This window comes from Syngnathoides biaculeatus, chromosome 15 (assembly GCF_019802595.1).
Source record: "Syngnathoides biaculeatus isolate LvHL_M chromosome 15, ASM1980259v1, whole genome shotgun sequence".
NCBI classification, from domain to species: domain Eukaryota; kingdom Metazoa; phylum Chordata; class Actinopteri; order Syngnathiformes; family Syngnathidae; genus Syngnathoides; species Syngnathoides biaculeatus.
In genome coordinates this window covers 652999-674557 of record NC_084654.1, presented here as the reverse complement: position 1 = coordinate 674557, position 21559 = coordinate 652999, and the positions used below count along the sequence as shown (strand labels likewise).

Sequence of the window (21559 nt, the reverse complement as noted above, 5' to 3'; positions counted from 1 at the left end):
CAACGTGGGCAACTCCAGAGTGGAACAGAGTCTAATCCCTCTCAAGAGGACGTGACCACGGTTGACGAGAGAGTAGCCTAACACCCCCCCCCTCCCCCCATCAGATGGGGTAACAGGTCCTGACTGTTGTTTGTGCATATGCACCAAAGTTAAGAGTACCCACCCTTTTAGGAGTCTTAAGAGCACATGTGCCAATTTCAAGGCCTGGGGGCCAGATCCGGCCCACCACATCATTTTATGTGGTCCGTGAAAATCATCTGTCAACTTCCATGATTCTTGTGAAAATCTGTGCCAAAATTTCCAATTCAGTGCTTAAGTGGGCAATGACAGTCAGACCTTGAAGTGCGTGATCTGAAGGAACGCCCTTCTGATTAGAACCTGAGCAGTGTTCTGTTATTGGATTTCTGTGCTCATCACCGGTTGTATTGAGGATTGTGCATCGGTGCACCTCTTCTCTTTTGGAGTTGACATAATCAGTGCTTGCATCCTTGGAGGTTTCCAAAGTTTTAAAAAAGGGTTCTCCGAGGCATCCTAACCATATTTTAATCTTAATCAAGGTGCTTAACTTGTTTCAGTCCAACAACATACACTGGGGAAAAATATTTGCTTCAGAAGTGGAGAAACTACATTTGAAAATACAAAACACAAATGGCATGATGGACATTTTTCTATCGTCCACATATGTATCCCAGACCTGCCTGTGTGGAGTTTGCATGTTCTTCCCGCGCCTGCGTGGGTTCTCTCTGGGCACACCGGTTTCCTCCCACATCCCAAAAACATGCAACATTAATTGGACACACTAAATTTCCCCTGGGTGTGATTGTGACTGTTGCTGTTTGTCTCCATGTGCCCTGCGATTGGCTGGCAAGTAGTTCACGGTATACCCTGCCTCCTGCCCATTGACAGCTGTGATAGGATCCAGCACTCCCCGCAACCCTTGTGAGGATAAGTGGTTAAGAAGATGGATGGATACATACTGTATGACCTTTTGATGGAAAATTCCTCCCAAGATGTTAATACTCATATCAGTAAAAGTAACCGAGGCCATACCTTAACTGTAATTGACCAAATCATATGAAAGTGAACCATAAATATAGGTGTCAGTGATAAACAACTATCAGAATCGATCCAACACAGGAATAAAAATGAACTTTTTGCCAAGAAAAGATGCAGAGGATCCAGCTTTGACAAAATGGCATCAGAACAAGGTACAGAGTTTTGATTCATTACGTTTTTTTAAACTCCCCTCATGGAAGACATCACCTGATCGTTGTCCGTATGTCCCAGTGGTCCCAGGAGTTATGTTGTCTGGGGGTTCATGCCTCAGGTAGGGTCACCCCTGCCAAACAGGTCTTAAGTGATGGACCACACAAAGGATGGCAAAAAGACCCATATGATAGAAAACATATATGGATACAGGTTTCCCTTCCCAGGTCATTGGAGGCCCCCCTCTGGAGCCGGACCTGGAGGTGGGGCTCAAAGGCCAGCGCCTGGTGGTCGGGCCTGCACCCATGGAGGTCAGTCGGGCAAAGCTCAAAAGAATAACGTCTGTCCCCATTCACATTGGTTCACCACCGGTGGGAGGGGCCATAGATGTTTGATGCAGTGTCAGCTGGGGGTTGGTGGTCGATCTCTGGCTACAAAAAGCTTGCACTAAGGATCTGGAACGTCATCTTTCTGACTGAGAAGGAGGCCGAGCTGTTGTGTGAGGTAGAGAAGTTCCAACAAGATATTGTTGTGCTCGCCTCCACACTCTGTTTAGGCTTTTGTACCAGTCCTCTTGAGAGGGCTTTGACTCTGAAGTTCCCCATGGTTAGAGGCGCCAAGCAGGCGTGGTGATACTTATTGCCTCCTGGCTTGGGCCTGATGTTGGCGTTCATCCTGCTGGACAAAAGGTTAGCCACCCTCTGCTTTCGAGTGGTGGGTGGGCAAGTCCTGACTGTTGTTTGTGCATACGCTGAGGCCATGGAAAAAGACTTCCAGAGGGCTTCAAATACATTTTCGTCTGCCATCTGGTGTCTCAGGAGGAGGAAACTTTACACCATCAATACAGTTTATAGTGGGGATGGGGCACTGCTAACCTCGACTCAGGTTGCTGTGAGGTGGTGCGGAGAATACTTTGAAGACTTCCTCAATCCTACTGACATGCCTTCTGATGAGGAAGCAGCCTCTGGGATCTCTAACGTGGCCTCTCGTATCTCTGGGGTTGAGGTCACTGCGGTGGTTTGAAAGCTCCTTGGTGGCAAGGCCCCAGGGGTGGATGAGATTCATCCAGAGTTCCTAAAGGGTCTGGGTGTTGTGGGGCTGTCTTGGTTGACACGGCTCTGGAACATCGCATGGACATTGGAGACACTGCTGCTGGATTGGCAGACTGAGGTAAGAGGGACTGGAGGGTGTGTTGCAACTACAGGGGTATCACACTGCTCAGCCTCCCTGGTAAGGTCTATTATAGGTGCTGGAATGGAGGCATTTCAACACAGATTCTGTTCATTACTTTTATGGACATAATTTAAAGGTGCAGCCAAGGCATAGACGGGGTTCGGTTTGTTAGCCAGAGAATTGCATCCATGCTTTTTGCAGAAGATGTGTTATCTTTTGGCTTCATCAAGCCGTGATCTGGAACTCTTACTGGAGCAGTTTGCAGGCAATCGTGTCGCACCTGGAATATGAATCAGCACCCCCAAATCTTAGACCGTGGGGTGGCATGCCATCTCCAGGTCGGGGATGAGATCCTGCCTCAAGTAGAGGAGTTCAAGTATCTTGGGGTCTTGTTTACGAGTGAGGGAAGAATGTAATGGGAGGTTGAGAGATCCACATTCATGGTAACGGTATTTATGACAATACTTATTTCAGTGTAAAAATGATAATGGAAGTGTTTCTGAAAGTTTTTTTTTTAAACGTAAAATATAAATATATCTAATTGTGGGTAGAAACTTGCTAAATTTACACCTTGATTTTACTCAAGTAACATTTTGGGGAAAAATAGTAGGTAGGTACTCATTTGAATAATTTATATGCATCATACTTATTTATTTACTTAGTTATTATGTCAAGAATAAATGATACTTTTACTCAATTACAATGATATCAACAATTGTGTGTGCGATCTATTTTTTGACTTGCATTTTGGACTTCAGCATTGGGTGCCGTTGCTCTAGACCAGGGGTCGGCAACCCGCGGCTCAGTAGCCGCATACGGATCTTTCATCCTTGTGTTGAGGCTCTGCAAGGCTTGGGAAAATAAATTTGTCTGCTTGAAGTGCATGTAATTTGTCTCAAAAATGTGTTTCATGTCTTCTTATGAAGTCAATGTTTTTAACTTGTTTCTTCAAAATTTTTAGCGATCACCATTCACCTTTTTCAGAGTCATTTGACAGCACTTGACATGCCAGCAGGCAGATTTGACAGCCGGCATGCGCGGTAAGCCCAGCGACACCAAAACTGCACAATATCTGAACAAAGTAGCTTACAGTCCTGGGTAAAGATGAAAAGGATTTACTACAGCCTTGATTAGTAGATTCTGTGCGCTGAAGTTCAGGAACAGGTAAAATAAATATTCAGGCAGTTATTTAGCAAATATTTATTTTAGTTGTTCAGTAAAATAGTGCTCTTGTTTCCATTGTCCTGTAATACCCTCGAAAATGGCACAATGATGAAAAGGAGTCACCGCTGTGTTTGTTGATTTTTATAATTAACACTCCGGCGGCACAGCGAACTCCCCAACATCAATAAGCTGTTTAGTTCAACTCACTCTTCCCCTTGTTTATCTTAAGCCCCCCCCCCTCTCGTGCTCTTAAAGGGTTACACACATAATTACAGCTCTTACAGTATTTTTAAATTCATTTCAAGGCTCTGCTTCATGCTACGAAAGCCCAAAGGATGTTAGCTTGATGCCAGATCGATAATTTAAGTACAGCTTTTTAATTAATTTGAAGGAGACCTTCAACTCTGATTTTTTTTTTTTTTTTTGTAAGAGTGAAAAATGTGTTTGTGTTGAAAGAATAAAATTGTATTTTCTGAAACATGAATGACTATGGATTTCACATGCAACACTATTTTACTCGTGTAAAAATATATTTACATATACATACATTCTTTAGAGCAGGGGTAGGGAACCTTTTCGACTGAGAGAGCCATAAAGGCCAAATATTTTTAAGTGCAATTTAATAAGAGCCATACAGTATTTTAAAAACTAAATACAGGTGTATTTGCGCACTTATGTAAGACCAACACTTTTAGAGTACAATAAGTCTCTGACTTATTTTAATAACGTTACGCTGTTGCTCACCAATGATGACAAAAGTACTTCTTACCATGAATGCGAGACCTAGATCACCACCGTTTTCCTGATGGCTTTGGAGTTCATACATCGTCACATTAAGCTCCACGCAGGCGTTGAGACTTGCATCCGTTCATGGTGAACGTAATTAAATTTAATTTGCCATCATGATGGTCCGATGGTGAATGTTTCTTGTCGACATAGGCATGTCTTTTAGTCGTTTGATTATCTTGTCCCCCTCCTCGAGCTGTCCCCCTTTTCAACAAGGGTGACCGCAGGGTGTGTTCCAACTATAGAGGGATCAAGCTCCTCAGCCTCAGGGGTACTGGAGAGGAGGGTCCATCGGAAAGTTGAGTCTCGGATTCAGGAGGAGCAATGTGATTTTCGTCCTGGCCGTGGAACAGTGGACCAGCTGTGGGTGCATGGGAGTTCGCACAACCACTCTACATGTATTTTGTGGACTTGAAGAAGGCATTCGACCATGTCCCTCGGGGAGTCATGTGGGGGGTTCTTCATGAGTATGGGGTAGCGAACCCCCTCATACGAGCTGTTCGGTCCCTGTATGACCGCTGTCAGAGTTTGGTCCACATTGCCAGTAATTAGGCAAACCGGTTTCCGGTGAGACTTGGACTCACCAAAGCTGCCCTTTGTCACCCAATTTCTTCATAACTTTTATGGACGGAATTTCTAGGCGCAAAGGGTGTCCGGTTTGGTGGCCTCAGCATCGCATCTCTGCTCTTTGCAGATGATGTGGTTCTCTTGGCTTCATCAAGCCATGATCTCCAGCTCTCACTGGAGCGATTAGCAGCTGAGTGTGAAGCGGGTGGGATGGGAATTAGCACCTCAAAATCCGAGATTATGGTCCTCAGTCGGAAAAGGGTGGCATGCCATCTCCAGGTCGGGGATGAGATCCTTCCCTAAGTGGAGGAGTTCATGTATCTTGGGGTCTTGTTCACGAGTGAGGGAAGAATGGAGAGGGAGATCGACACATGGATCGGTGCAGCGTCTGCAGTGATGCGGACTTTGTTTCGTTCCACTGTGGTAAAGAGGGAGCTAAGTTGAAAGGCTAAGTTCTCAATTCACCAGTTGATCTATATTCTTACCCTCAACTATGGACATGAGTTGTGGGTCGTGACCAAAAGACCAAGATCGCGGATGCAAGCGGGTGAAATGAGTTTCCTCCCCAGAGTGTCCAGGCTCTCCCGTAGAGGCAGGGTGAGAAGCTCGGTCATCCAGGAGGGGCTCAGTGTTGAGCCGCTAGTCTTCCGCATTGAGAGGAGCCAGATGAGGTGGCTGGGGCATGTAATTCGGATGCCTCCTGGACACCTCCCTGGTGAGCTGTTCCGGGTATGTCCCACCAGTTAGAGACCCCGAGGACGACCCAGGACACGCTGGAGAGACTATGTCTCTCGGCTGGCCTGGAACACCTCGGGATCCCTCCGGAAGAGCTGGAAAAATTGGCTGGGGAAAGGGAAGTCTAGGTATCCCTGCTAAAACTACTTCCCCCGCGACCCGACCCAAAAAAGCGTTAGATTAATGAATGGATGGATTATCTTGTCTTTACGCGAAGTTGGCAAAATGTTTATTGGCAACTTCGAGTATGAATGCTTTGTCATACTCCCCTTCTGTGAATTTAAAATCAGCAGAACCCTCCATCTCCATAAAGGCTGTACATTCTTGTTGAAAACTTCGGTCCTCCTCATATTTTTTTTCTTTGAGCGACCTTTGTCAAAAGCGTTTCCATAGTTAGTTGTTCCGACACGATCGACGTTAGACCCTTATGCACCTGTGGACATCAACTACCACACCAAACTATGGCAACCCTACTAGGATAAACCTTCTCTGCACGACAGAAATCACATGTTCATTATGTCGTTATGAGGGCTCAGCGAGCCATATGCAACCACCAAAAGAGGTAGGTATGGTTCGCGAGCAATAGGTTTCCGACTACTGCTTGAGAGGGTGTATGATCACAAAACATCTTTGTAAGCTAACATCTTTTGATTCTTTTCACAACATTTCAGACATCAAGAAGTATTTGCGGCTCCCAGTGTTGTCTTTTCTGTGGAAACCGGGTCGAAATGGCTCTTTGAGTGTTAAAGGTTTCCGGTTCCTCTCTAATCCAACATTACCACAGAAAAACACAAGAAAGTTACACAAACCATTCACACCATCTTTGGCAGTAAAATTAGTTGTTGTGGTTGGGGTACCCTGAAATTGACATCTTTCACAGAAAGGGAGCACACTTATTACTTTTTGGGACCGAGAAAAAGTTCAGGTTAATGTTGAAACACAAGAATTAGCCTGAATAAGAAAAGTACTGTGAAGAAATTAAGTATTTGAATGCCCTACTATATTGCAAGTTCTCCCATTTCAAAATCTTGGAGGGGTCTGAAATGTTCACCGTAGGTGCATGTCCACTGTGAGTAAGCGTGAGTAAGTATTTGAACACCTGACTATCAGCTAGAATTCTGACCCTGTTAGTCCGCCTTTAAAAGTCCACCTCCACTCCATGTATTATCCTGAATCAGATGCACCTGTGTGAGGTTGTTAGCTGCATAAAGACACCTGTCCACCTCATACAATCAGTTAGCCTCAAACTTGTAACATGGCCAAGACCAAAGAGCTGTCCAAAGACACCAGAGACAAAATTGTACAACTCCACACGGCTGGAAAGGGCTACAGAGAAATTGCCAAGCTTGGTGAAGCTTGGTGAAAAAAGGTCTACTGTTGGAGCAATCATTAGAAAATGGAAGAAGCTAAACATGACGGTCAATCTCAATTGGAGTGGAGCCCCATGCAAGAGAGCACCTCATGGGGTCTCAATGATCCTTAGAAAGGTGAGGAATCAGCGCAGGATTACACGACAGGACTTGGTCAATGACCTGGGGGTGTTTTTCTGCACAAGGGACATGACGACTGCAGTGTATTAAGGAGAGGATAACCGCGGTCATGTACTGTGAAATTTTGGGGAACAACCTCTTTCCCTCAGTCAGAGCATTGAAGATGGGTCGTGGCTGGGTCTTTCAACATGACAATGACTCGAAGCACACAGCCAGGAAAACCAATTAGTGGCTCCGTAAGAACCATATCAAGGTTCTGGCGTGGCCTAGCTAGTCTCCAGACCTAAACCCAATAGAAAATTTTTGGAGGAAGCTGAAACTATGTGTTTCTCAGCGACAGGCCAGAAACCTGTCTGATATAGAGAACATCTGTGTGTGGGAGTGGGCCAAAATCCGTCCTGTAGTGTGTGCGAACCTGGTGAACAACTACAGGAAATGTTTGACCTTTGTAATTGCAAACAAAGGCGACTGACCCAAATATTAACATTGGTCTTCTCAGGTGGTCAAGTACTTATTTGCAACTGTATTACACAAAGAAATTGTTAAAAAAAAAAAATCATACATTGTGATTTCTGGATTTTTCTTTTTCGATTAACTTTTTCGATTATCGTTCTCACCTACGATGAAAATGTCAGACCCCTCCATGATTTCTAAGTGGGAGAACTTGCAATGTAGCAGGGTGTTCAAATACTTATTGTGTTCACTGTACATGTTAAAATTTTAGCTTGAAGAACAGAAAAATGTGACTGCTGTACCATTATTTCTGTCAGAGTAAAGAACGCATTTTCTATATGAATGTGTAAAACAAGGAATGCTTGACCATACCAACTTGCGGATCTCACTTTCCAGGTTCTGGATGCAGTCCAGCTTCCGCTTGCGACAGCGCTGGGCAGCAATCCGGTTTTTACTGCGACGGCGAATATCTTGAATGAACTCCAGCTGCTCTGAGGTCAATTTGTGCATCTTGATGAGAATCTGGAAATCATTGCGTGGCAGGTTGGTGATCTGGTCCACAGGAAAAGGTAGGTTTACCTGAATGCAAAAATATTTTTATGTTTCCAACTGTTGGACTATGAAATAGAAGTTAACTGTGACACAGATCATTGTGATTAAAAAAAAGTCATTTGGTAAAGTCCAACAAGCATTTATTGACTGTTTCAACACAAAGTAACCCCTGATGCCTCCCAATTGATATCTTGTTATGTGTGACTTTGACTAGATCAGTGATTTCCAACCTTTATAGAGCCAAGGCACATATTTCACAATTGAAAAATCCCACGGCACAAAAGTAAATGGCACCAAAAATGGATCGATTAATTCCTGTATGTACTTCCTGCCATCTAATAGAAGATGATTTTTTTTGTTCTGTCTGTCATTGTGCCTCACTGGCATAAATAGATGAATAAAAATACATTATTTCTTGGAATAAATGTTTTTTTTCTTTCTAGCAATTACATAAAATTGGATAACTTCCCACGGCACACCTGAAGAGCGTTCACACCACACTAATGTACCCCGGCACTCTATTTGGGAAACACTAGACTAGATTACAATGGCAATCACTGACACATGGTGCAAACTGCCAAGTGACAAACAGGAGGGCAATGTGGTCTTGCGTCCACCAGATGTCGTTGTGAATGTACTTCTTCTTTTCCTTTCGGCTTGTCCCGTTAGGGGTCGCCACAGCGTGTCATCTTTTGCCATCTTAGCCTATCTCCTGCATCTTCTTCTCTAACCCCAACTGCCCTCATGTCTTCCCTCACCACATCCATCAACCTTCTCTTTGGTCTTCCTCTCGCTCTTTTGGCTGGGAGCTCCATCCTCAGCATCCCTCTACCAATATACTCACTCTCTCGCCTCTGAACATGTCCAAACCATCGAAGTCTGCTCTCTCGAATCTTGTCTCCAAAACATCCAACTTTGGCTGTCCCTCTGAGCTCATTTCTAATCCTATCCAACCTGGTCACTCTGAGCGAGAACCTTAACATCTTCATTTCTGCCACCTCCAGTTCTGCTTCCTGTTGTTTCTTCAGTGCCACCGTCTCTAATCCGTATATCATGGCCGGACTCACCACTGTTTTGTAAACTTTGCCCTTCATCCTAGCAGAGACTCTTCTGTCACATAACACACCGGACACCTTTCGCCAGCTGTTCCAACCTGCTTGGACCCGTTTCTTCACTTCCTTACCACACTCACCATTGCTCTGGATTGTTGACCCTAAATATTTGAAGTCGTCCACCCTTGCTATCTCTTCTCCTTGGAGCCTCACTGTTCCCCCTCCACTTTTCTCATTCACGCACATATATTCTGTTTCACTTCGGCTAATCTTCATTCCTCTCCTTTCCAGTGCATGTCTCCATCTTTCTAATTGTTCCTCTGCATGCTCCCTGCTTTCACAGCATATCACAATATCATCTGCGAACATCATGGTCCAAGAGGATTCCAGTCTAACCTCATCTATCAGCCTATCCATTACCACTGCAAACAGGAAGGGGCTCAGAGCTGATCCCTGATGCAGTCCCACCTCCACCTTAAATTCTTCTGTCATACCTAAGGCACACCTCACCATTGTTCTGCTGCCATCATACATGTCCTGTACTATTTTAACATACTTCTCTGCCACACCGAACTTACGCATGCAGTACCACAGTTCCTCTCTTGGTACTCTGTCATAGGCTTTCTCTAGGTCTACAAAGACACAGTGTCGCTACTTCCCACCTTCTCTGTACTTTTCCACGAGCGTCCTCAAGGCAAATAATGCACGGACTGGGTTAGTGTTTAATTCAAAATGCTCAAAAATTGGCAAATTTAGAAAATCTGTCAGATTCCCAAGGTCACCTGATGTCCGTGAATATTGTTTTGCTGAAGACAATTCTTCCTTTCACAGAGGACATACTAAGTGGACTTGATAAAAATGAAATGGTTCAAACTGTTTCAATGATGTTCCAGTTTTAGAAGAATGATGTTTGACGGAATTTTTATGTTTATTGTCACTATTGGAGGTAGCATAAAAGGCGACTGGTTAACACATCTGTCTCACAATTCTGAGGACCCGGGTTCAAATCTGGCCTCTCCTCTGGAGTTTGTATGTTCTCCCCGTGCAAGCATGGGTTTTTTCCAGGTACTCTGGTTTCCTTCTGCTTCCCACAAACATGCACAATAGGTTAAATGGAGACTTTAAATTGTCCATCAGAATGTATGTGAGTATGAATGGTTGTTAATTTATGTGATTGGCTGGCGACCATTTCAGGGTCAGGGTAGTGTTAGTTGGGATAGGCTTCAGCAAACCCACAGCCTAAGTGACAATTTCAGCATACACAAAACCTTAGTGACGATCAGCGATATTAAAAATGGATGGATGTCGCTCTTTTAATTATTTGGTGATTTGGTATGATTTCGTGTCATTTGGTTTTAACTTAACTATACTTTAACATGTTGTGTTTTGTCTTTTTATTGGGCCACTATGGAGAGGATCAATGACCACGACATGCTAATTTACTAAATCGGTTGTTCTCTACCCCAACACACACACACATACGCACACTCGCGCACGCACACACACAGCCCATTCCTTTTGCCACACAAATCAGAAATACATTTTCCTCATGTAAAAGGTGAATTAGAATGGTTGGCAGGCTGTGGTCTGTTCGCGCATGCACTTTTGGCCTGATGCCATAATTTACACATAAATATGGCAGCTTCAGACCAGAGCTTTGTTTGCGATGGAGATTTTCTTTTTAACTAACTTGTTTTTATCAAGTGGTTGTTTTAATTAACGTTTGAAAATAATTTCAACAACTGTGCTAAATCAACAGCAGACCATCTTGACAAATGACATGTTTATGTCAATGTGCACGTGCCACATGGCTTCTTGTTTTGCTTTTAGCTTGTTCTGATCGGGGTCACCACAGCGTGTCATCCTTATCCATGTAAGCTCATCTTCTGCATCCTCTTCTCTAACACCAACAGCCCTCACGTCTTCCCTCACTACACCCATCAACCTTCTCTGTATCTTCCTCTGACTCCGTATAACACTTCTATCAGTATACACTCTCTTGGTTATTCTGATTAAATGGAGTGCATATGTAAACACCGGAGCGAAATCGATCAAACAATCATGTAAACAGGAGATCAGAGACCTTTGATTTGAAAGAATTCAATTGGAATTACAAAATTCAGTATCTAAATGCAACTAACATTTTGATTGATTGACTTGAGCATATGTTTTTCCCTTCTTCACAATTTAGTACTGTTATGTAAAGACTGGACTATGACAGCCAAGGTAATCAGAGAGACAGGGAAGAGAGTACTTGGTGTGTCTTCTGATAGGAAAGGGGGGAAGGAGACTTGGTGGTGGAACCCCAAAATACAGGGAATCATACAAGGAAAGAGATTAGCGAAGAAGAAGTGGGACACTGAGAGGACTGAGGAGAGGCGAAAGGAGTACATCGAGATGCGACTTAGGGCAAAGGTAGAGGTAGCAAAGGATAAAGAAGAGGCATATGAAGACATGTACACCAGGTTGGACACGAAAGAAGGAGAAAAGGAACTCTACAGGTTGGTCAGAAAGAGGGATAGAGATGGGAAGGATGTGCAGCAGGTAAGGGTGATTAAGGATAGAGATGGAAATGTGTTGACTGGTTCCAGTAGTGTGCTAAATAGATGGAAAGAATACTTTGAGAAGTTAATGAATTAAGAAAATGAGAGAGAAGGGAGAGTTGAAGAGGCAAATGTGAAGGACCAGGAAGTGGCAATGATTAGTCAGGGGGAAGTTAGAAAGGCACGACAAAGGATGAAAAATGGAAAAGCAGTTGGTCCTGATGATATACATGTGGAGATATAGAAGCAATTTGGAGATGCGGGCTGTCGAGTTTTTGGCCAACTTCTTCAACAGAATACTAGCGGGCGAAAAGATGCCTGAAGAATGGAGGAAAAGTGTTCTAGTTCCCATTTTTAAGAACAAAGGTGATGTTCAGAGCTGTGGGAATTATAGAGGAATAAAGGTGATGAGCCACACAATGAAGTTATGGGAAAGAATAGTGGAGGCTAGACTCAGGACAGAAGTAAGTATCTGCAAGCAACAGTATGGTTTCATGCCTAGAAAGAGTACCACAGATGCATTATTTGCCTTGAGGATGTTAGTGGAAAAGTACAGAGAAGGTCGGAAGGAGCTACATTGTGTCTTTGTGGATCTAGAGAAAGCTTGTGTCAGAGTACCAAGAGAGGAACTGTGGTACTGCATGCGTAAGTCTGGTGTGGCAGAGAAGTATGTTAAAATAGTACAGGACATGTATGATGGCTGCAGAACAATGGTCAGGTGTCCCTTAGGTGTGACAGAGGAATTTAAGGTGGAGGTGGGGCTGCATCAGGGATCAGCTCTGAGCCCCTTCCTGTTTGCAGTGGTAATGGATAGGCTGACAGATGAGGTTAGACTGGAATCCCCTTGGACCATGATGTTCGCAGATGATATTGTGATATGCAGTGAAAGCAGGGAGCATGCAGAGGAACAATATGAAAGATGGAGACATGCACTGGAAAGGAGAGGAATGAAGATTAACCGAAGTAAAACTGAATATATGTGCATGAATGAGAAAGGTGGAGGGGGAAGAGTGAGGCTACAGGGAGAAGAGATAGCGAGGGTGGACGACTTCAAATATTTAGGGTCAACAATCCAGAGCAATGGTGAGTGTGGGAAGGAAGTGAAGAAACGGGTCCAAGCAGGTTGGAACAGCTGGTGGAAGGTGTCTGGTGTGTCATGTGACAAAAGAGTCTCTGCTAGGATGAAGGGCAAAGTTTACAAAACAGTGGTGAGGCCGCCCATGATGTACGGATTAGAGACGGTGGCACTGAAGAAACAACAGGAAGCAGAACTGGAGGTAGGAGAAATGAAGATGTTGAGGTTCTCGCTGGTTGGATAGGATTAGAAATGAGCTAGATAGATAGAAGTACCTTGCAGCCAATTTATGGTGCATGTACCTGCTGAGTTTATGAGACAAATAGGAAAAGAAGTAGGACAAGCAACAATGCACATGCCCTAGTTACGTGCATGCATGCACATGACCCCCCCCCCCGCCCATACGCGCACACAAAAACACACACATCCTTCATTTTACCCATGTTAGGGGTGTTAAGAGTCTGTATGGAAATAGAAAGTTATGTTCTTAATAATGCATAAACCTATGTCGTCAACTACTACAGAGCCATATGTGCGCACAGTACTATGAAACATAATATATTGTGATTATTATAACTTGTGTAATAAAATGTATGTCTGGAAAAACAATACATCTGTTCAACAAGCTTCCTCCAGTGGGTGTCATGGGATTATTTTTTTCAGTGAGCGCAATAATCAAACCTGTAGTATTATACTTCTAAAACAAAGGCAATTAGAGACTGAATTATTTAACAAAGCTACAACACTAGAACAGCAAACTTGATCATGAAGAACTGGCGACGAGCGAGCTCGTCCTCCAAACATTCGCGATGTCCAGGGATCCACACAGACGATCAACTGTCAGCAAGCAAAACTCTCTCTTTCCACATTCATTTGTGACCAGTGACCATTGTGGCCACCTGGATGTGAAATGCTTTACACTGTGAACATGGCAGCACAAAGAGTGCTGGGATGCAGCAGGTGTGGTGACTCTATGAGAAAAGTTAATTTTGTTTGGTTTTAACGATTTTGTTTTTTAATTTCTGGTTTGTGGAAGACTCTAAATTCCCCATAGGTATAAATGTGAGTGTGAATAGTTGTTTATACAGTGAAGAAAATAAGAACTTCAACACCCTGCTATATGGCAAGTTCTCCGACTTAGAAATCATGGAGGGGTCTGAAATTTTCATTTTAGGTGCATGTCCACCGTGAGAGAGATAATCTAAAAAGAAAAATCCAGAAATCACAATGTATGATTTTTTAACGATTTAATTGTGTGATACAGCTGCAAATAAGTATTTTAACACTTGAGAAAACCAATGTTAATATTTGTACAGTCGTCTTTGTTTGCAATTACAGAGGTCAAACGTTTCCTGTAGTTGTTCACCAGGTTTGCACACACTGGAGGAGGGATTTTGGCCCATTCCTCCACACACAGCTTCTCAAGATCAGACAGGTTTCTGGGTTTTTGGTGAGAAACACGGAGTTTCAGCTCCCTCCAAAGATTTTCTATTGGGTTTAGGTCTGGAGACTGGCTAGGCCACGCTAGAACCTTGATATGCTTCTTACGGAGCCACTCCTTGGTTTTCCTGGATGTGTGCTTCGGGTCATTGTCATGTTGAAAGACCCCGCCATGATCCATCTTCAATGCTTTGACTGAGGGAAAGAGGTTGTTCCTCAAAATCTCATAATGCATGGCTGCGGTCATCCTCTCGAGTTCAGTGCAGTCGTCATGTCCCATGTGCAGAAAAACACCCCCAAAGCATGATTCTAACACTCACATGCTTCACAGTAGGGATGGTGTTCTTGGGATGGAACCCATCATTAGTCTTCCTCCAAACCCAGTTAGTGGAATTATGACCAAATATGTTCCATTTTTGTTTCATCTCACCACAAAACTTTCTCCCATGACTCCTCTGTATGATCAAAATGGTCATTGGCAAACTTTAGACGCACCTTGACATGTGCTGGTTTAAGCAGGGGAACTTTCCGTGCCATGCAAGATTTCAACCCAAGATGTCTTAGTGTATTACCAACAGTCACCTTGAAAACAGTGGTCCAGGGTCTTTTCAGGTCATTGATGCAGTCCTGTCATGTAGTCCTGGGCTGATTCCTCACCTTTCTAAGGATCATTGCGATGCCACAAGGTGATATCTTGCATGGGGCTCCACTCCGAGATCGACCGTCATGTTAAGCTTCTTCCATTTTCCAACGATTACTCCAACAAACTAATGGAAACAAACGAGTCCACTTTGGGGTGCTTCTGTCCATTCTGTCACTTCCTGCTTCTTCTCGAAAACAAATCCCTTGAAAAGATTTTCATGGCGGGAGTTACAAAAAGCTGAATAAGGCAAAAGCATGTTTTTTGGTGAAAAAACGCATGGGCCCATATTGGCTGTTGTTTTTTCATGACAGTGGCCCTTTCAGGACAATGTCCCTGAATGTACAATGGCAAGGGAGTTTGGGATTTCATCATTCATAGTACACATTATCATAAAAAGGTTCAGAGAATCTCAAGACAGTCACTGTGATTTGACGAGTGCTCGCAAATCTGCGCAGTCAAAAATTCACGCGCGTAATATTTGTTACGAGTAGGAAAAATAGGTATTGAAAGACGTCGCTTATTTCGTGCAGTCTTGACATGAATTTTCGTGTTTATTTCATAAATGTTAACTAAACAAGCCTGCTCCTAAGCAATTAGTATTCAGCCGGAAACAGGAAATGCAAGTTAACTGTACAGAGCATGTTTGGAAATTATTCCAAAAGCAGATGCTCAGAGCTTCTTCACGTACTGTGAGCATATTTACGTTGAAAGTGATCAACATCATGAGTCATGTCAAAGGAAATTCAATTAGACTGAAAACATTTCTGGGATAAAACAGATAATGTTTCAGTATCTAACTATAACAAGTATGAGATTGTGACTTAATCTAAGTTCTAATGTCAAACTAGTCTGTCGATATATCTAGATGCAAACAGTCATTTTCCACGTGGTACGCGTTATCTTGAAGTTAAAAACTTTTCCCCTCTACAATAGATACCGCCATAAATTAAACTAGATTATAATATTACATCACAATTGCCGACAGGAATGTTTGTTACAATGTATTGCTCGCTTGTTGCCACTAACGGCGATTATATTGAACTAAACTTTCAGCATTTTCAAAACGTTCCGGGTATAAACCTTTCGTCTTTAGTCCTTGTCAGGCCAGTGCATTTAACCTTACTTCAGATAAAGTTTGTCAGATCAATAATTTTTATTGATGAAAAAAAAATTTTGAATACTGTTTTATATCATGTTTTACTAATATCAGTTGAAATTTCTGAGTTATAAATTTTGGTTTTCTATTTTATTTATGTATTTGATTATTTTATTTTTAATTTCCAATTTTATATTAATCCAGTAAGTCATTTGAAGGTCTTGAGATTCCATCCCTAATCACACCCGCAACATTATCTGCGAACATGACTGGTGGACCACACCTGTAACTTTATATCTGCGAGCATGACTGACCACACCTGTACATTTTTCAAACTTGAGTGACTGTAGGGATATAACTGCATGTAAATGGAATGGCTGAAACCACCATTGATTGCCAATGACTTTCGATCCCTCACTTGGCACTGCATCAAAAACCGATATCAACATCAAAAGGATATCACCACATAGGCTCAGGAAAACTTCAGAAAACCAAAGTCAGCAAATACCATTTGGCGCTACATTCCCAAGTGTAACTTAAAACTCTCCTTGCAAGAAAAACCCATTTACCAACAACACCCAAAAATGCCACCGGATTCTCTAGGCCCGAGTGCATCCTGATGGACTGTGGAAAAGTGGAAAAGCCTTCTGGGTCCGACAAGTCCACATTTCAAATTCTTTTTGGAAACTGTGGATATCATGTCCTCTAGGACAAAGAGGAAAGAACTATCTCGACTGTTATGGATGCAAAGTTCAAAATCCAGCATCTGTAATGGCATTGGCCTGTGTTAGCTCTAATGGCATGGGTAACTTACACATCTGTGAAGGCATCATTAATGCTGAACATTACATACAGATTTTGGAGAAACACACGCTGTCTGGCGGCATTGGTGGCGCAGCTGTAGAGCATTAGTTTAACAGTTCTTTTTGAATCCCGCCCCTGTCTGTGTGGAGTTTGCATGCTCTCCCTGTTCCTCTGTGGGTTTTCTCTGGGCACTGCGGTTTCCTCCCCCATTCCAAAAACATACATTAAATGGAGACTCTAAATTGCCCCTAGGTGTGAGTGTGATTGTAAGTGCGACTTTTGTCAGTCTCCATGTTCCCTGCGATTGGCTGGCAACCAGTTCAGAATGTACCCTGCCTCCTGCCTGATGATAACTGGGTTGGCCCCAGCACTCCCGTGACCCTCGTGAAGATAAGCAGCTCAGAAAATGGATGGATGGACATGCTGCCTTTCAAGCAACGTCATTTTCATGAATGCCACTCCTTATTTGAGCAGGACAACGGGAAACCACATTCCGTATGTGTTACAACAGTGTGGCTTCATAGTAAAAGAGTGTTGGTTCTCGACTGGCAAGCCTGCAATCCAGACCTTTTTGTCATTGAAAATGTACGGCACATTTTTAAGCATAAAACACGACAACGAAGTCCATGGACTGATGAACAGCTAAAGATTTACATCAAGCAAGAAAGGAAAAGTATTCAACTTTCAAAGCTTCAACAATTAGTGTCTCAATTCCCAAAAACTTATTGACTCTTGTTCGAATCAAAGATGATGTAAACATTACCTTGTCTCATCTTATTTGGAAGGTGTTGCAGCCATAAAGTTCTAAGTCTTATTTGCTAAATACATGAACGTTTATTAGTTGTAAAATTAAATATCGTCTTTGTAGTGTATTTAATTAAATAGAGGTTGAACATGATTTGCAATTTATTTTATTATTTGTATTTGTTTAACACAACGTCCGAACTTCATTGAAACTGGGTTTGTGGTACTCTCATCAGCAGGTATATAGAGAAAAATAAGCATTTGAACACACATTTTGCAACTGCTCCCACTTTGAAATCATGGAGGGTTCTGAAATTTTCATCTCTCATTTCATGTCAACTGTCAGAGACATAATCAAAAAAAATTATTCTATGATTTTTTTACTCATTTATTTGTATGTTACTCTTGTAATTAAATATTTGAACACCTGCCAATCAACAAAAATTCTGGCCCCCAAAGACCTGGTACTCCGGCTCTAAAAAGTCAATCTACACTCCACTTATTCTAAATTAGAAGCACCTGTTTGAGATCGTTACCTGCATAAAGACATTTGTCCACCTCACACAATCAATCAGACTCCAACCACTAAATTGGCTCAGACCAAAGAGCTGTCCAATGAAACCAGAGACTGTACTGTATTTTGGCACTATATAAGATACATGTGTAGTGTATTTTGGCATTTTATAAGATATAACTTGAGTGACGAGAATTAGGGTCTGAGTTTAGAAAGTAAGAGAGACAAATTCCCTGAGTAAGTTCACATCAAAGGAATTCGATGGCCCATTTGGTGCTTCCACAGTCACCCACCTCATCCAAATCTGAATTAATTTATCACACTCAAGCATGCAAGGTCCACAGAAATCCCAGTGCCAGAAAAGGCGAATGATGAAACGTAGGTGCTGTGGAGGAACCTTCTGTCCACGCCCAGGGAGTCAGGGGGAATGATTTAAAGGGGAAAACCCAGTGGTTTGCATTCACAATGTATCCTATAGCCCCTCCTCGAGCAGTCACTTTATCGTGGTGGAGGGGTTTGTGTGTCACAATGATCCGAGGAGCTAAGTTGTCTGGGGCTTCATGCCCCTGGTAGGGTCACCCATGGCAAACAGGTCCTAGGAGACGGACCAGACAAAGTACGACTCCAAAACCCGCTATGATGACTACAAAATTGGATCTTGGTTTCCCTTGCCTGGAAGCAGGTCACCGCGGGCCCCCTGTGGAGCCAGGCCTGGGGGTGGGGCTCGAAGGCGAGCGCCTGGTGGCCAGGCCTGCACCCATGGGGATGGGCCGGGCACAGCCCAAAAGGGTAACATAGGTCCCACTTCCCATGTGCTCACCACCTGTGAGAGGGGCTGTAGGGGTCGGGTGCAAGGTGAGATGGGCGGTGGCCAAAGGCGACCTTGGCGATCTGATCCCTTGCTGACAGAAACTACCTCTAGGGACATGGAATCTCAACTCTTTGGCAGGGAAGGAGCCCGAGGTGGTGCGTGAGGTCGACAAGTTCCGACTAAATATAGTCGGACTCGCCTCTACGAACCACTTGGGCTCTGACACATCTCCTCTTGAAAGGGGTTGGACTCTGTTCCACTCTGGAGTTGCCCACGGGGAGACGTCGAGCAGGTGTGGGTATACTCATTGACCCCCGGCTTGGGGCCTGTACGTTGGGGTTTACCCCGGTGGATGAGAGAGTAGTCTCCCCACGCCTGCAGGTAGGGGTACGGGTCGTGACTGTTGTTTGTGCTTATGCACCAAACGGCAGTGCAGAGTACCCGCCCTTTTTGGAGTCCTTAGAGGAAGTGCTGGAGAGCGCCCCCTCTGGCGACTCCATCATTCTGCTGGGGGACTTCAATGCCCACGTGGGCAATGACAGTGAGACCTGGGCGTGATTGGGAAGAACGCCCCCCCCCCCCCCCCCCGATCAGAACTCAAGTGGTGTTCTGTTACTGGACTTCTGTGCTCATCACAAATTTTCCATAACAAAAAAAATGTTCAAGTATATGGGTGTTCACATGACCACTTGGCACCAGGACACCCTAGGTCGCAGTTCAATGATCGACTTTGTGGTGGTGTCATCGGACTTGCGACGGCATGTCTTGGACACTCGGGTGAAGAGAGGGGCGGAGCTGTCAACTGATCAACACCTTGTGGTGAGTTGGCTACGATGGTGGGGGAAGATGCCAGTCCGACGTGGAAGCCCCAAACGTATTGTGAGGGTCCGCTGGGAACGGCTGGCAGATTCCCCTCTCAGAAGGAATTTCAACTCCCACCTCCGAAAGAATTGTGCTCACGTCCCAGAGGAGGTGGGGACATTGAATCCGAGTGGACAATGTTCTGCACATCCATTGCTGAGGCGGTCCGACCGGAGCTGTGACCGTAAGGTGGTCGGTGCCTGTTGTGGCGGCAACCCACGAACACGTTGGTGGACCCCAACAGTGAGGGATGCTGTCCAGCTGAAGAAGGAGTCCTATCGGGCATTTCCGGCCTGTGGGACTCCCGAGGCAGCTGATAGGTTTCAGCTGGCCAAGCGGAATGCAAAAACTCAGGCATGGGAGGAGTTCGGTGAGGCCATGGAGAACGACTACAGGACGGCTTTGAGGAAATTCTAGTCCACTGTCCGGCAACTCAGGAGGGGGAAGCAGTGCACCGTAAACACTGTGTACAGTGGGGACGGGGCGCTGCTGACTTCAAATCGCGATGTTGTGAGTCGGTAGGGAGAATACTTCGAAGACCTCCTCAATTCCACCAACACGCCTTCCCACAAGGAACCTGAGTTTGGGTGCTCTGAGGCGGGCTCTTCTATCTCTGGGGTTGAGGTCACTGAGGTGGTTAAATAGATCCTTGGTGGCAGGGCCCGAGGGGTGGATGAGATTCGCTCGGAGTTCCTAAAGGCTCTGGATGTTGTGGGGCTGTCCTGGTTGACACGCCTCTGCAACATCGCGTGGACATCGGGGACAGTGCCTCTGGATTGGCAGACTGGGGTGGTGGTCCCCCTTTTCTAGAATGGTGACCGGAGGGTGTATTCCAATTATAGAGGGATCACACTTATTAGCCTCCCTGGTAAGGTCTATTCAGGGGTACTGGAGAGGAGGGTCCGTCAGGAAGTCGAGTCTCAGATTCAGGAGGAGCAATGTGGTTTTTGTCCTGGTCGTGGAACAGTGGACCAGCTCTACAATATGGGCAGGATCCTCGAGGGTGCATTGGAGTTCGCCCAACCAGTCTACATGTGTCTCGTGGACTTGGAGAAGACATTCGACCGTGTCCATTGGGGAGTCCTGTGGGAGGTTCTGCAGGGGTATGGGGTACCGAATGCCCTGATATGAGCTGTTTGGTCCCTGTATGACCGCTGTCAGAGTTTGGTCCACATTGCCGGCAATAAGTCGGACTCGTTTCTGGTGAGAGTTGGACTCCGCAAAGGCTGCCCTTTGTCACCGATTTTGTTCATAACTATTATGGAAAGAGTTTCTAGGCGCAGCCGAGGCGTAGAGGGTGTCCGGTTTGGTGGCCTCAGCATCGCATCTCTGCTTTTTGCTTCATCAAGCCGTGATCTCCAGCTCTCACTGGAGCTATTCGCAGCTGAGTGTGAAGCAGCTGGTATGAGAATCAGAACCTCCAAATCCGAGACTATGGCCCTCAGTCGGAAAAGGGTGGTGTACCATCTCCAGGTTGGGGATGAGATCCTTCCCCAAGTGGAGGAGTTCAAGTATGGGTCTTGTTCATGAGTGAGGGAAGAATGGAGCGGGAGATCACAGACGGATCGGTGCAGCGTCTGCAGTGATGCGGACTTTGTACAGGTCCATTGTGGTGAAGAGGGAGCTAAGTCAAAAGGCGAAGCTCTCAATCTACCAGTCAATCTACGTTCCTACCCTCACCTATAGGCATGAACTGTGGGTCGTGATCAAGATCCCGGATGCAAGTGGCCGAAATGAGTTTCCTCCGCAGGGTGTCCGGGCTCTCCTTTAGAGATAGGGTGAGAAGCTCGGTAATCCGGGAGGGGCTCAGTATCGAGCCTTTATGTCTTTGCATTGAGAGGAGCAAGATG

The 21559-nt window shown here is 44.6% G+C and overlaps 1 protein-coding gene across 7 annotated transcripts in view; it reads right to left on the bottom strand.

The window, feature by feature from the left end:
- Positions 1-21559, bottom strand: part of LOC133513069 (transcription regulator protein BACH2-like) — a 170939-nt gene that overhangs the window by 74703 nt on the left and 74677 nt on the right. For 5 of the 7 annotated variants that reach the window (XR_009798385.1, XM_061843400.1, XM_061843395.1 and 2 more), the window contains exon 4: positions 7947-8153. Coding sequence is in view for 6 of the 7 variants with exons in the window: in XM_061843400.1 (XP_061699384.1) it covers positions 7947-8153 (207 nt within the window). In the remaining variant the exon portion in view is untranslated. The remainder of the gene's footprint in view (positions 1-7946; positions 8154-21559) is intronic. The other 2 variants (XM_061843396.1, XM_061843397.1) reach the window with 2 other exon arrangements.